At 38.4% G+C, this 16,796-nt stretch overlaps 1 protein-coding gene across 8 annotated transcripts in view; it reads left to right on the top strand.

The window, feature by feature from the left end:
• Ercc6l2 (ERCC excision repair 6 like 2) overlaps nucleotides 1–16,796 on the top strand; it is a 166,249-nt gene that overhangs the window by 44,394 nt on the left and 105,059 nt on the right. For all 8 annotated transcript variants that reach the window (XR_004945064.1, XR_004945065.1, XM_036189131.1 and 5 more), the window contains 4 exons: nucleotides 4,960–5,059; nucleotides 7,832–7,984; nucleotides 9,410–9,490; nucleotides 10,661–11,780. Coding sequence is in view for 6 of the 8 variants with exons in the window: in XM_036189131.1 (XP_036045024.1) it covers nucleotides 4,960–5,059; nucleotides 7,832–7,984; nucleotides 9,410–9,490; nucleotides 10,661–11,780 (1,454 nt within the window). In the remaining 2 variants the exon portion in view is untranslated. The remainder of the gene's footprint in view (nucleotides 1–4,959; nucleotides 5,060–7,831; nucleotides 7,985–9,409; nucleotides 9,491–10,660; nucleotides 11,781–16,796) is intronic.

A 16,796-nucleotide genomic window follows, 5' to 3' on the forward strand; every position in this document is an offset into this window, starting at 1 on the left:
TGCTCAGTTATCTCGATGCAGAAAAGGCATTTGACAAATTTAACAGCCTTTCGTCATATAGAAAGCACAGCAGATTAAGAGTGTAAGGAAATTATCTTCACATAAAAACCACTTATAAAAAATTAACATCATACTCAATGGTGAAGAGCTGAATTTTTTAAAATAGATTATCAGCAACAAAGAAAGGCTACATTTTTTTTTTTTTTGGCCTGAAAACAAAAGACACACACTATATTGTTTTACTATTATACTACACAAAGAATAATCCTATTGTAGAGAAAAGTTGAATGGTAGTGGTTGGGGAAATAACCTCAGGAAAGTACTTGAGGACATGGCTTTGATTCCTCAACCAATGTAAAACAAAAAAACTGAGCATGGGGGAGCTGGCCTGTAATCCCAATACTAGGGACATGGAAACAGATGGATCCCTGGGGCTTGCTGGCTAGTCAGCCCAGCTGAATTGGCAAACTCCAGGCCAGTGAAAGACTGTCTCAAGTAAAAGATGGTGTCTAAGGAATGCCTGTGATGTTCTCATCTCCACACATACTCTCACATGCATACATACCATGTAGAATGGCGGCTGCCAGCTACTGGGGGGCAGAGACTAGGGAATTGCTGTTTGGTTGGTAAGTAATTTCAGTTTGAAATGAGGAAGGTCTGTATATCATATTGGTTCCAAAGCATTGAATCTACTTTTTGTGTTTCAACTGTATGCTCAAAATGACTAAATTTGATGTTGCATGTATTTTATCATGAAAAAAATCAAAAGAGGTGTTTTTTTTTGTTTGTTTTAAGAAATAAGTACTAGTGAAATCACTGTAGATCACTAAGTTCTCACTTTATAATTTTAATTTCTTTTTTTAAGATTTATTTTATGTGTATTAAGTGTTTGCCTGTATGTGTATATGTGCACTGTGTGCATGTGATGTCCACTGAGGCTGGAAGGGGACTTTGGATCCCCTAGAATTAGAGTTACAGGTGATTGTAAGCCAGTGCAGTGGGTACTAGGAAGCAATCTCTGAGCCATCTCTCCAGCCTCGATTTTTAAATTAATTCATTAGAAAAGATTGAAAGTGAATGAAAAGGACAATATAACTTAGAAAACAAGCAAATAGAAAAGGCAAGTAAAAGGAAGCTATAGAAGAAATTATCATTATTGACATGAAATTTAAATTATTAATTAAAAGAATATAATAAAGCCAGGTGGCGATGGCGAACACCTTTAATCTCAGCACTCAGGAGGCAGAGACAGGCGGATCTCTGTGAGTTCGAGGCCAGCCTGGTCTCCAAAGCGAATTCCAGGAAAGGCACAAAGCAAAACTACACAGAGAAACCCTATCTTGAAAAACCAAATACACACACACACACACACACACACACACACACACACACATATATATATATAAAATAAATTCTTGAATGGTGGGAGAGGAAAAGACAAATGTACAGAAGAGTGTAAGAGGCAGAAAGATGCCTAGTGTGATAGCATACACCTTCAGTCCCAGCACTCTGGAGGTAGAGGCTAGCCTGGTCTACAAAACAAGAGAGCCCTGTCTTAAAAACAAACAAACAAACAAACAAAAAACAAAAACAAAAAAACAGAAAGGCTTACTAACAAATAATGGGGTTGGTTTTTTTTCCAATATTGAACCTTTTACATACAACTTTGCGCAGATACATTTAGAAGGACAAAGGAACAACAATTGCACTTATGTTTATTATGAGCCAAGTTTTCCGTGGCCTGCATGAATTATATCATTTAACTTAATACCCATACAGGACAGGTGTAGGTGGACTTTTCTGTCCCACCATCCAGTCCCAGATAACCACATAGAGACTTACTGATTGTGAATGCCTGGCCAATAGCTTAGGCTTGTCTCTCAGCCAGCTCTTACAACTTAAATGAGCCCATTTCTATTCATCTGTGTGCTGCCCTGAGGCTCGTTTACCTCATCCATGAACTTCCCATGTTGCTTCATCTGTGCCTGGCTTGAGATTCCCCAGACTCCACTCTTCTTCTTCCAGCATTCTCTCTGCCCCAAAAATCCTGCTTAGCTATTGACCAATCAGCTTTTTATTAACAATGAGAGCAACACATTTTCACAGTGTACAGAACGATTATTCCACAGCAGACAGACACTGGCATCTTCCTGTCTCACACTGCAGAAAGCTGAGACAAAGTGACCTTAGTTACTTTCTCGGGTTCACAGCATGACAGGTTCAGGACCTACTTCTATGTAGTCAGGTAGAATTCGTAGAGAAACAGAAACCACCCTTTATTTATTTGGTCTTGGAACATTTGGTGTGACTTTAAACTTTTTATTTGTGTGTGTGTTTGTATGTATGTGTGTGGTATGAGTACTTGTTCCTCGGGAATGACACCTTATTTCTTGAGATAAGATCTATCACTGGCCTGGGTCTTGCCAAGTAGGCTAGGCTTACTGCCTACCCAGCCCCAGTGATCCTCCTGTCTCCACCTACCAAGGGTTAGGATCGCACGCACTTGCCACCACACATGGTTTTTATGTAGGAGACTGGGGATCCACCTCAGGTCCTCATGTTTGCATGGCAAGTACTTTAGTGAGTTATCTCCCTAGCTCCAAATTTTGTACTTTTTCATGTATATCTCTGTGACTTACCATTTACCCCACTCTCCCTCAGAGCATAGTGCATTCCCCTCCCCAACCTTCTGAGTCTCTAAAAGATCAAAGAGAAATCAAGACATTGACCTGTGTGTCATAAAGCAGCTTCTTTATATTTGTCCCTACGTAGTAGAAGACCCATCATTTGCAAGTCCCTGTTTGATGGTCCAAAAGCCTGGTAAAGCATAGGTACAAAATAACACGTATTCAAGTTTCACCTGTGGAGATTAAAAGACAAGCATTCTAACACAAAACAGTGGGCTACACAGAGATGGGGCAGGGAGATGGGGAAGAGAGGGGGAAGAAAAAAGAGAAGTGGATGTGGTATTGTGTTCCCCCCAAATATTGTGTGTTCCCCGAAATAAACTTATCTGGGGTCAGAGAACAGACAGCCACTAGAACAGAGCCAGAAATGGTGCCTAGAAAATGGGTCAGAGCAAGCCATAGCAGAAGCTGGGCGGTGGTGGGAGGCAGAGCTAGCAGGATCTCTGAGTTCAAGGCCACTTTAGAAACAGCTAGGCATAGTGACACACACCTTTAATCCCAGAAATCCAATCCTTAATCCCAGGGAGTGATAGCAGAAAAAGAAAGATATATAAGGCATGAAAACCAGGCACCAGAGTTAGTTAAGCATTTGGCTGGTTTAGCATTCAGGCTTTGGAGCAACACAGTTCAGCTGAGAGCCATTGGGATGAGGACTCAGAAGCTTGCAGTCTGAGGAAACAAGACCATCTGAGGAGCTAGCAAGGTGAGGTAACTGTGGCTTGTTCTGCTTCTCTGATCTTCTCCAGCATTCACTCCAATAACTGGCCTTAGGTTTGTTCTTATTAATAAGACCTGTTAAGACTCATGCTACAAGTGGGGGAGGATATTTTCTTGGATCCTGTTTGTTTTGTTTTTTTACAGCCCCCCCCCCCATTCCCTTCTGCAGAAACAAGGTTTGCAGGACTCAAAAGTCATCTCTATGAGAGAATACCAAATATTAATATTATTCAAAGTGATCTTTCAAATTCAAAATAAGTTTTCCCCAAATTACAACATTTTTCAAGTATTGTAAGTACTAGAATCTTGTCCTATTTGCCTCAGGAACTCTACAGGTGTTTAGGGATTGACTTCATTCAGAGCATCAATAATGCCTGTTTGAGAATAGAACCTGGGTTTTTAGGTAACTGAGTGATTCATTCAGTTCACTCAGTGGGTGTATGTCAGCTCTTAAACCTGCATTTGAGACTTTTCAGTTATTTTTAACAAGATTAATTTTAATTTTTATTTTTATTCTTTGGGATGGGTACTTTTTCTGTTTTTATTTTTAGACCATTTTATTAAGGCATAATTGGCATATATACAGTAAACTTAGTGTATACAGTTGGTAAGTTGTGATGATTGTGTACATCTATGAAATCATCACCACAATCAAGATCATTATCCCAAGATGGATCCCCCTTCCCCACAGGTTCCCTTGCACCTTTTGTAGTTTGTCTCTCCTGTACCTTACCGTCCTTCATCCCCAAACAGTTACTGATCTTGCTTTCTACCTCTATGGATCAGTCTGTATTTGGAGGAATCTCATAGAAATTAAATCATTTGGGAATGATCCATAAGGGGGTCCCCCAAAAGAAAGAAACAAATTTAGAGAAAGGTTTGGGGCAATAGGAGATGATATTTGTAACAGAAAGTTTTATATACTTTTTCTGCAATATTCTCAGTAACTAATTTTTATATGACTAGATATATTTACATTATTACTAAATAACATCATATAACCTAAACACAAAATATTAAAAATGTTGTGATATTCCACTTTTACATATAGAAACTGTCTCTTAAGCCTCAGGTTGTTTTAGTTGACTGTAGATGTAACCATCTTGTTAAATAAGAAACACAGAACCAATTGCAGAGTTAAAAACCACGAGGTCAGAGCAAGAGCAGAAAACCTTACCCTTCACTGCTTCTGCTGTCCTTCCTCTCTGCAAGATAGGACTATCTTCTTTATAGACTTTCTGTTCTGTTTTCTCATTGGTTGTAAACCCAGCCACATGACCTCCTCGTCACTGCCTGTCTGTACAGACCTCCAGATCTTCTATGGTTGATATTGAGATTAAAGGTGTGTGTCTGCCATGCTGGCTGTGTCCTTGAACACAGGAGATCTACCTAGGTCTGCCTCCCAAGTGCTGGGATTAAAGGCGTGCACCACTACCCCCCAGCTTCTGCTCTGGCTTGCTCTGACCTCAAGGCAACTTTATTAACATACAAATAAAATCACATTTCAATACAAATAAAATATCACTATAGTTGACTTACTGTTTTTAATTTTCAGGGCATATAGGATTGGGCAGTATAGAGATGTGAAAGTGCTTAGGCTGATATCCTTGGGGACTGTGGAGGAGATCATGTACTTACGGCAGGTCTACAAGCAGGTAAGAATATGCCTCATTCTAAGAAGTAAACGTTTGTCTATTTTCAGAAATTAGTAACAAATTTGTATAAAGAAGTTTTGAATTTTACTCTAGTATGAGTTTACTAAGATTATAAAATATACTCTTAAATACACTTGCGTGAAATAGAGTAATTGCTAAGTTCATTGGATTTTACTACTGAAAGCTTCTTAAAGCAATATTTCTTAAACCTTGATGTGCATTTAAATCACCTAGGGAATTTATAGCATACAGGTTCTGATTAAGTAGATCTGAGGTACAGCCCAAGACTCTGCATTTTGTTTGTTTGTTTGTTTTTGTTTGTTTATTTGTTTTCTCCTAAGTGCTGGGATTTAATGCATAGCCACCACTGGCTAGGTGACTGCATTTTTAATTAGCACCCAGGAATGCTAGTACTCAGCTAGTACACTGATCACAATTTAAATAATGTGGTCACACCTCCGCCCACACAGTGAGCCAAGGTATGATATGTGTACCATAGGTGAGTTTCAGGTGCACGGAGGCATTGATCTCACAACTCATGGCAGGAATGCCTGAGCCATCTTCCAACCTTAGGATTTAAGAAAAATCCTCTTTTTACTTCAGGTTGATGTTCATGGGTTACTATCTTCTGTATGTGCTGGGACATGGAAAAGATTGAGGAGAGCTGCCCTAGTGATACGGATACACCATAGGAAACTGATTGCGGAGATGCTCAATAAATGAGATTGTGCAGCTTGAACTTGGTGCTCTGAATGTTCATCTGAAATCTCATTGACTCTTTAATATGTATAGGATATTAATTTCTGTTGTTTTATACCTATAAATAAATATTTATTCATTTAGAATTGCTAATTTAAGAAGGTCTGGACTGAGGTTCAAGTTTAGTTACAAGTATTAAATTTGAATTGCTCCTTGTATATTTGGCTGGCATCTATTTAAGAACAAACATCTTCCACATGTGGCAGTAGTTAACCTAAAAATGATCCAGTCTTAGAACTCATGCTAACTTCTTCATTCTAAAAATAGAATTGTGCACAGCAGTTTATTTTCTTAAATCATTTAGCTCTAAAGGGAATAGTTTGGAACTACTTGAGAGAATTTCTTTTCTAGCTTATCCACTGGTGAAAAAAATGAGGCTGTTTCTTAGGACCTGTTGTTTTGAGTTCTGTCTTAGACTGGTTATCAGTATTGTTTCCTTAATCATGTATTTTTCAACCTATTATTATGTACACTTTTACTTTTATCTAGAATGGCTTATTGTGTACTGTAAAATAATATATAATAGAAAAATTTCAGGAGACAGTATGTGTTCAGAACCTTGTATGATACATACAAAGATAAGGTAGTAATCATATAAGGAAAACGTATAACACATGGTTTCAAGATAGTTTGGAATTTGAAACAAGGATGCACATCAGGCATACATACATTGAGCTTCACATTCTTTGGAGAAAAGAATAAAAAAACTAAGAACAAAAAACAACTATAAATATATTGGAACACAGAAAGTTTCTCAAGGGCCCAGAAATTGTTTAAGGAATTCTTAAAGACAGGAAAGAAAGAAACTCAGTGGAACTCAGCCAGGGGAAGACCACAGAAAATCAGATAGCCACTACTGCCAAAAAGGATTCCTGAGGACTCTTTGGAGTACCGTGTGTAGTAAGGTGGCTTAGTATGTACTCTTCTCATCTGTGCACTGTGAAGCCAGCGGTTGTCTGTTCCCAAGTGAAAACAACAAATAGAAATACTGAAAGCAAACAAGTAAAACAGCTCAAACATTTTGCAGCTATACCCAAGAAAGTCACTCTCATCACCTAGAAGGCTAAATACTTGGACAGTCTCTACCCTGCTTCAAATAACCATGGCAATAGGCTGAGATGATCATGTATTTAAACACACTATTGACCAGTTGAAGAAAATGAAGAGCACAACAGTGGACTGGATTGTGGTTAGCAAGTCTTAATCCCTGAACCATATTACTTCATATAAAAAATGTTTATACATGAAACTATTTCTCTGTAGCTGCACTGCACTGCAAAGACATCCAGAAGGTTCCAAGGGAGAGCTCTTGTTCAAGAGGGACGTGAATTTAGGATTTGGGTGTGCATGCTACCATGCAGTAATTCAGATAATCTGTCCTTAGAAATAACATTTACACAGCACCTGTGTTCCTTCCAATTTGAAGCACCATGTGCAATCAAGTTTGGCATTTTGAAATTTGCCTCATCTATATCATGTACATAGGTATACATATACATGCAATTTATTTAGAAAACTTTACAGAAGAATTGGATGAACAGCTCAAAGAACTTCAAACTTGCCCAACTCCAAATTCCTGTCTGGTAACATTTTCCATGTTTGCCCTCTCCTTCCTGGAGCTATCACTTTTCTTCTTTCTGGACCATTTGAAACTCAGACTTTTTATCAGTGTATATTTCCCTAAAGATCATGTTTAAATTTTACATATTTATATTACATTATGAAATGGCAAATAGAGAGTACATCCTTATGGTGATGCTAAAATGGTATATATCTTTATATAAAATAAAAACAGATAAAATAGGAAATGTAAGATGCCTGCTCCAGTAAGGTGAACAGATTATTATTATTTCACCATAATGGCAACATCTGCAGGGAAATTAAAACAAAATCTTCTCCTTAAGGCAGTTTAGCCAACCCGACTAAAATTGTGTATATGCAGGGAGTGCCAGGAAATTCTGACATACTGTTGGAGCAAACACTTCAAAAATATCTTGTATTTCTCTGTTACAGCAACTTCACTGTGTGGTGGTTGGAAGTGAAAACGCCAAGCGATACTTTGAAGCCGTACAAGGATCAAAAGAACATCGGGGAGAGCTCTTTGGTGTCCACAACCTCTTCAGACTAAGGTCCCAAGGGTCATGTCTTACAAGAGACATCCTGGAGGTATGGAGCTACTCTGGGACCTCTTCAGGGATGATTTAAGTACAGTTTTATCAAATACAATTGGTGTTTCCTTTTCAGAGAAATTTTTGGATTTTCTTAGCAAAAATATCTGTTTAGAATTTCTACCTTTAAAGAACTGGGAAATGAATTGTACCTCAAAGCCAAGGCTTTCTCATAGATACTTATAGATAATATACATGCATATACCCAATCCACATATGAAATAGTATGGTCTCTGTGGCCGTTTTCAGACAGACAAAGTTGAGAGGAGTTTATTGTTTTGAAAGTGGCTGTTGAAATTAAGAGCTAAAAAAAATTAAGATTTTCCTAAATAAACAAAACTGTAAAATATGTTTTGATTAGAAGTTACAAAATACTCCCTGAGATGTACTCTCATGTCTCTTAGAGATTTTTATTTTCTGTTCCCAATAAAAATTCCACACCAGTATTTCAAACTCTCAGCTGTATTCATGCTCAGCATACAGATGTTTCTTATTCTTCAAATGAGACACTTACATGGCTTTAAAAATTCCTTAAGTTCATTAATTTACCAGAACACTGAGAATATTGTCCTGTTTTCCAACTAATATTAGTGTAGATATCATAAAGCCCTGGAATACCATCCTTTTCCATCTCCTTGTTATATAAATGAGGAAACAGCCAAGGAGAACTCCAGGTTGTTTACCTTGGCTTTTGGGACTTTGTAGTAATATTCTTGACTATATTTCATTTAGTAAGCATCATAAATAAAGTTCAAGAAAATTACTTCCTGTCTTTGAGTAATTTTAGTCTGGATGGAAGTAAAGGACATTTACACAGGTGGACATGTACTGTCAGTGTTAAATGAATGCTTCAATAGTCATTCAGGATGAGCACCAGTGAAGCTAAAGGACTGTCACATAATGTACATGTGCTATCAGTATTATATGTAATGTCAGCATCTCAGTAATCATTCAAGTTGAGCATTGGTGAATGGGAAAGAAGGCCTGTATTGTCTGTGTCCTGCTCTGTAGTGACTGGTGTTCTATAGTAACTACTGACTCCAAGTAGCTGAGCAGCCCAGTAATGTTCTGTAGTGGACATGGATAGCAAATGTACTACTGACACAAACTGGAGTGGTTTAACACTCAGCATTGTGATGCTTGGATGCTGCAGTGTGCTCTTTCTTTAATTATGTAAGAATAGCTGTTATAGACAGGATTCTTGGGCAAGTGTGTGATACTTCATGCCTCCTAGCAGTGCTTTCAGTGGAGTTGAGCATAGACACTAGTTTTCTTTTCTGTGAAACTATGAGTTTCTTACTTAGCAAATGAGAAAATGTTATTAAGAATGCACAGCCACTTACACTTAGCCTGCCTTGGTTGTTTTTCTGGTTGCTTCACTCTATATTTACAGCTGTTTATATTCTTCTTGTGGACATTCTAGAGAGAAGGCCAAGTGGAAGCTGGCATCATGACAGCCACAACATGGCTGAAAGGGGGACCTTCAGCACAGGAACTAGAAACAGTGAGTAACCAGAAAACATGGGCTGTGACAGTCTTCCTTTTACTTCTTCCTTCATTTTTCAGTATGTAAAAATAGAAAGTTTTCTTAAAACTCAGAGACGCAGAGTAATAGGATGAGTAAAATTAATTATTTATGGTGATCAGTATTTATAAAAACAAATCCAGGAGCAGTCAACCCCAATTTAAACAGACTTTTTCTTTTTAACTGAAGGACAAGTTAAATGGACCATCAGTATGTATCTAAGATTAAATCCAAGTATCAAAATCATTCTGTAAATCAAAGCAGGTATTGTATTGGTTTGAGTCTATGATCTTAGGCTCTCATCACACAGCCATGAAACCTATGCTGTTACCAGGCCATGTTAGGTGTAAGATACAAGAAACATGCAAAAGATTTTTTGTTTTGTTTTGTTTTTTGTTTTGTTTTTCGAGACAGGGTTTCTCTGTGTAGCTTTGCACCTTTCCTGGAACTGGCTTTGGAGACCAGGCTGGCCTCAAACTCACAGAAATCCACCTGCCTCTGCCTCCCGAGTGCTGGGATTAAAGTCTTGCACCTCCACCACCCGGTGCAAAAGATTTTTATGTTGCTATTCTTGATGGTTTTGTTGTTGTTGTTGTTGTTGTTTTGTTTGTTTGTTTTTTGTCTTCTTTTGAGGTTTAAGTTTATGTGAACAGAGTGACCTTGAACTTGGGAAACTTGTTTATTTACCTATTTTGTGTTCACACCAAGTTGGTTCCTGAGGATCAGGTTCAGCTTGTTAGGCTTGGTCAAAGGCGTCTCTCCCTCTGAACCATCTTGCTGGCCCAGATTAAACTTTTTTTTTTTTTAAATATAGATAAACACAAATATCAAATATTGGCAAAAGTATCAGATTACTTTCCAAAAATATTAACAAATTAAGCCTTAATTTTAGGGAACTGAAGGTTATCCTTAACTTGGGTTACTGTGAAAAGGGAACTGAATTTAAATTTGTAGCAAATTTTGTTCTTGAGACAGGGTCTTATATAGTCAGGACTGGCCTTGAATTCCAGGTGAAGTGGGGGATGGTTTTGAACCCCTGATCCTCCTGTCTACTTTCCAAGTCTTTTGCTTTTCTTACTGCAGACATGCACCACTGCATACAACCCTTCCCTCATGTTTTCTAATGTTTCTGTCTGCTTTTTCATGTAGCCTAGAGACCCTGACTGTCAAGAATCCACAGAAGTTTGTGAGCTCTACAGTGACTTCAGTGATGATGAGTCAGGAAAGAGTGCTAAACACAGTGTCTCTGACTCCAGTAGAACTCCAGGACCCTCAGCACAGCTCACTTTGCTACAGTGTGGGTTCTCTAAATTGTTTGAGGCAAATTGTAAGTCAGTCCAGGATGGCAATGGAAACGCTGCTTCCAGTGATGAAAGCTCTAATGAGCAGCCCACATGTCTGTCAGCAGAAGCCAAACAGGCTGCTTGTCAGAAAACTCAGGACTCTGTTTGCACTTCAGGACATTGGAAATCAGAGAACATCCAAAATCCTAATGAAAAATGTGGTTTTGATAAAAGTAAGAAGACTCTAGAACAGAATGTTTCTTCTCAGTCTGATGATGAGAGAAAGTATCACAGTACAGCTGGACATCATGGCATGGGACAGAGTGATACAGAGTCAGAAGACAGTGATGTGATCTTTCCCACACAGTATCCAGCTCAGAGAGTCCCTAATAACTGTATACGCTTTAAGCTACTGTTTGGTGGATCTGAAGATGATTCTGAAACAGAAAACCCTGTGAAAATAAATTATGTTGATTATAGACAGAACAGTGGCAAAGGAAATGGACCAGTTTCAAAACCTTTGAGTCCTGAGAACATGACCTTGAAATCTGTTAGGAAAAGAAAAGGTACAGATGATATTAGCGATGAATCTGATGACATTGACATGTTCCCCAAGTCAAGAATAAGAAAGCAAGGAGCTACTACTTCCTTGAAGTTTAAGAGAAAGAAGGAAAACAAAAGGAAGCTTCATGAGACTCCTACAACAGCAAAGGGACCAAAACAAGTGTGTGCAACAGATGGGCACTGTAGCTCTCGGGTTATTGATGATTTTTCATCCTCAGATGACAATTTATCTGTCAGCTACTTGAGTTTCTCTAAACTAAGTCACAGAGCAGAGACTGTAAAAGATAAAATCAGTTTGTTCCCCGAGCTGCCTGGCCCGGATAAGAAAAATAGCACTTTTATACCAAGGAAACCTGCAAGCCTTTTACATGAAAGAGTTGTCAGTCAAGAGCAGATGTGTGACTCAATGGATAAAATATTAGGTAACTATAACCAAAGACATTCTGCAAACCTTTCTCTGTTCTTCATTTATATATTCTATGAGAGATCATTTGGTTAGCTGTAAAATAATTCTTAAATCAAGATGCGGCATTGAGGCAGAAATAAGTAAGGATAATGAAGTGGCAGGGCAAAGGGAAGGCCACCTACAGGAGGAGAGAGTTTTGCTGTCTCCCTGTAATGTCCCTTCATGTGGCACACCCTCATCACAGCTTTTCTGTGGCATATAACCAATTATTTTGACTTGTAGAGTAATTCCTTACATATATTGTTAAGGTTTTCTCACATGGATATGTATTCTGTGATAGCATAGTTTAGTCTTGTCCACTTCATTTTATGTAGTCTGTGTAATCTGTAAGAATCTTCCTCCATCCTTTCATTACCATATAATTTACTTACAGAGTTTCCCTCAATCTGCATTTTGTTCACTATTCTCAGCAGTCAGACCTGTTCTCTGACCTCTGTATTACCCGTGAATCAGTAGTATTTCTGGGAGTTTTCAGTGGTCATATTATTTGTATTCATGTATAGTTTATGTACTATATTTATAATTATATATCTTAATGTGTATATTACACATATACTCATTTGTGTATGAATATATATGCACATATATTTTATGTAGTTGTATGGATGATGAATATACCTTATGAACTGTATTTATACTTTCATATTTATAGTAGTACTTAATTAGAAAGTTCTCTCTTGTCTCCATTATATTTGAATACTATTTCTTTCATCTTGATCATTCTGGTCACATACAGAGAATGATTTAGTTATAATGTTCCATAACTGCTTATTTGCTTTGTTCCACATAACACAGTAGTGAAAGAATGAGTTGGCATGATACCACAGTAAAGGTTGGAGATGTATCCCAGAAGTAGAGCACTTGCTTAGTATTATTACCAAAATAGCATCATTAGGAACATTCTTTCAGGTTTTGTTTTGTTTTTGTTTTTGTTTTTTGCCATACTATTCCTTTTCTTTCCATTTTTACAATGGATACTCTTTGTCTAAACTCCCAGAGACATTGGCAGGACTATATGTTCTTCCCCTTTGGTTTTACTCCCTCATGGTATATAGGTAACTAGAAATTTCATGGTCCCTTTCAGTCCTTGTGTCAGTGTCTCTGAATCATTTGGATCATCTAGACCTTGTTTTCTAGTAAAATTTTGTTTTGTTTTGTTTTGTTTTGTTTTTTGTTTTTTGAGACAGGGTTTCTCTGTGTAGCTTTGCACCGTTCCTGGATCTCGCTCTGTAGACCAGGCTGGCCTTGAACTCACAAAGATCTGCCTGCCTCTGCCTCCTGAGTGCTGGGATTAAAGGTGTGCGCCACCACTGCCCAGCTAAATTTTTTAAGACAAGTTGCTGAGGGTTTTTTTTTTTTTCTTCTGAGGTTCTTGTGATAATGGTGTGTACCCTGAAACCCAGTTTTACTGGATATGAAGTCTTTGGCTCACACTTTGTTGAGTATTTTCAATATGTAGCTTCATTTTCATCCCTCCTCCCAGTACACAAGAAAATGATCTCCCTTTCATTTGTCCAGTGGTTTCACCAGCTTGTGTTTGGTGTTTATTCTGAGCCAGTATTCTCATATGCAGTATAGTTTCCACTCAGTCTGTCTTTCAGGAGCATTTGTGCTGTTGTTAGTCACTTGTTCAAGTCTCTCCTCTGGTCCAGATGTTCAGGCTTTGTCACTGCTCTTGAGAATTTATCAGTCTCTTAAATTACCTTTATCTTTTAATTTGGTTAGTGTTTTTGTCATTATCTGTTTATTTCCTCTTAGTGTTCTAGATTAGTCTTCACTTACAAAGGACATTTTCTTAATGTCTAAGTCTTTTTGAGACATTCATCACTCATTTCTAAATTACTCTAATTCCAATTACATATATATATATATATTATATATATATATGTATGTATGTATGTATGTACGTACATACGTACATACATACATATTGCGAGGGGGTGGAATTTAATACAGGGTTTCTCTGTGTAGCCTTGCCTGTCCTGGAACTTGCTCAAATAGACCAAGCTAGTCTCAAATTCAGAGATCTGCCTGCTTCTGCCTCCTGAATGCTGGGATTAAAGGCATGTGCCACCACTGCCTGACCTTATATGTATTGTTAGTTTGTGTTTTCTTCATGGTCTGAAAACGTCTGTCTTTGTTTTGACATCTGTTGTGATTTTCATTTGTTTTGTGATCCCTTGTCTCTGACAGAGATATCACTCTACTGCTTGTTCTTTCTCTCCCCCCCCCCCCCCCCCCACACACAATTTCAGGGATTTGACCCAGATAATTCTCTCTTGACCTTTTTTTAGGTGGAATTATTCCCCTCTGTAGTGCTGAATCCTGCTATCCTGCTCACTCTGATTACCTCCCCATTTTGCTTCTCTTTGCTGGGCTCACAGCACCAGTAGGTGAGCCAGGGTAGAAATTTATATTATATAGTTAGCTTGCTGCATTCTCCTGAGACCTTCTTACTGTAAGACCCCTGATCCCTGGTGAGCAGAACACCTTCCCTCTGAGTAGCATTTTGTGTTTACCAACAAATGTCTGTTAGCTATCCTGGGGTCTTCTGTTCTTAGGTCTCTCATATGCATGCCACACTTTCTTCCTTCGTCCATAATATAGATATGAATACTATACAGCAGTGATTTTCAGCCTTCCTAACACTGCAGCCCTTTAATACAGTCCCTCATGTTTTGATGACCTCCAACCATAAAATTATTTTCATTGCTACTTCATAACTGTAATCTTCCTCTCTTATCAACTGGACTCCTGGAACTTGGCCTGGTGCTTGGCTGTGGATCTCTGTATCTGCTTCCATCAGTCACTGGATGAAGGCTCTATGATGACAGTTAGGGTATTCACTAACCTGATTACTGTAGACCAGTTTAGGAACCCTCTCAACTATTGCTAGTAGTCTAAGGTAGGGTCATCCTTATGGATTCCTGGGAACTTCCCTAGCACCCTGTTTCTCCCTATTCCCATGATGTCTTCATTTATCACAGTATCTCTTTCCTTACTCTCCCACTCTATCCCTGTTCCAGCTGGAACTTCCCATTTCCATATGTTCTCATCCCCCATTGCTTGCCCTCCATTACCCACCCACCCTCACTTCTAGTTTGCTCATGTAGATCTCATCTATTTCTCCTTTGCTGGGCTATCTATGTGTCTCTCTTAGGATCCTTCCTTGTTAACTAGCTTCTCTGGAGCTGTGGGTTGTAGTCTGGTTATCCTTTGCCTTACATCTAGTGTCCACTTATGAGTGAGTACATACTATGTTTGTCATTCTGAGTCTGGGTTACCTCACTCAGAGGAGGGATTCTATAAGGAAGGGACATCAAGATCATGATGGGAAAATGTACAGAGACGGCCAGCCAAACTAGTGGAAACCCATGAACTGTGGACCAATAGCTGTAGACCCCCATGGGACTGGACTAAGCCCTCTGGATACGTTAGACAGTTATTTAGCTCGAACTGCAGGCAGGGGTATCGGGATCCATCCCTGGTGCATGAGCGGGCTTTTTGGAGCCCTGTGCCTAAGGTGTGACACCTTGCACAGCCTTGGTGTAGCAGGGTGGGGCTTGGACCTGCCTCAGCTGAATGTACCAGGCTCTGCTGACTCCCCATGGGAGACCTTGACTTGGAGGAGGTGGGAATGGGAGGTGACTCTGGGGGGCAGGAAGAAGGAGGAGGTGGGGGATCTGTGGTTGGTATGTAAAATGAATAGAAAATTTCATAGTAAAATTTTTTTAACTCTGTTACTGTTACAAATCATAATGTAAATATCTGTGTTTTCTGATGGTCTTAGGTGACCCCTGTGGAAGAGTCATTTGACAAACCCCCAAGGGTCACGACCCCATAGGTTGAGAACCACTACATATAGTTTTGCTATTATCAGATTGCCTCCACTTGATTGCAATTTAGGGCTCATGGGGGTGTTTTGTCATCCAATTTTGTTTTCATGTGGTCCATAGGTGTCTGCTTTTGTTGTCTAATTGCTATTTGATTTCTCCTGGTGATTCAGAGGGACTGAACAGCCTCTGTTCAGAATCTACATAGTGATTATGAGTTAGCATTGCTTTATGAGTATCTTAACTTATTCCCCATAAATCATATGAAGAAAGATGAAATAAAGTGCAACATGCACCTTAATTGTTAACTTTTATTTACTTATACATTAGGCTTTCTCTTATAGATAAGACTCTTAAAATTTTCCTGTTATATATGTATGTTTTGGTACCATTATTAACTTAGTACAAAATTATCAATTGGTTTGTTTACTATAGTAAAATTAGAGGGTTAAGGAATTATTACAAACACTTTCAAAAATAATCATATGAGGTTTTTAACTGCAGGTGTCAGCAGTTGGATTTAGTGGTATTTTATGTTGTATGTAGATGTTTTCCTGGTAACTTTTAGTTACATGACATAGCAGTGTGTGTTTTGTGCTTGATGATTGTTGGAGCAGTCAGGGCTAAAACAGCAGAGTGTTGAGGTCACAGTCGAGGTTCATTGCCAGGGCTGTTTGAGGGAAATTTTACAGGCCTTAGTTCTAGCCTCCTCTTTTATGACCACAATTTCAAAATAAATTATTAGAGCCTAGAAGGAAAGCAGTAAAAAATACAGCCACTTTTAAAACCTCTTTCAGATAAAAAGCTATGAGTTAATTTTTTTTTTTTTTCATTTCCTAAAAAGCTCTCATCTTGACATTCTCTGGGCATGTGTACAAAAAAAGACAAAATACAAACAATAAAGCTGAGCACCACCAACCAAACACAACTCCCTAGTCATAAACCCCATGCTCCCTTTCATCACTGCCATCAAGTACTTTTTTAAAGGAGCAGATAAGCCTAGAATAATTTGAAATTAACAAAGAAGAAAATCTATGGTGGACCATTAACCATGATTCTCAGGGACAAAAATCTCCATTTCAGATTTAAATTTAAGTAATTACTTAATCTCAGCAGTTCTCATATTGATGAAAGTAGAA

This window comes from Onychomys torridus, chromosome 5 (assembly GCF_903995425.1).
Source record: "Onychomys torridus chromosome 5, mOncTor1.1, whole genome shotgun sequence".
NCBI lineage: Eukaryota > Metazoa > Chordata > Mammalia > Rodentia > Cricetidae > Onychomys > Onychomys torridus.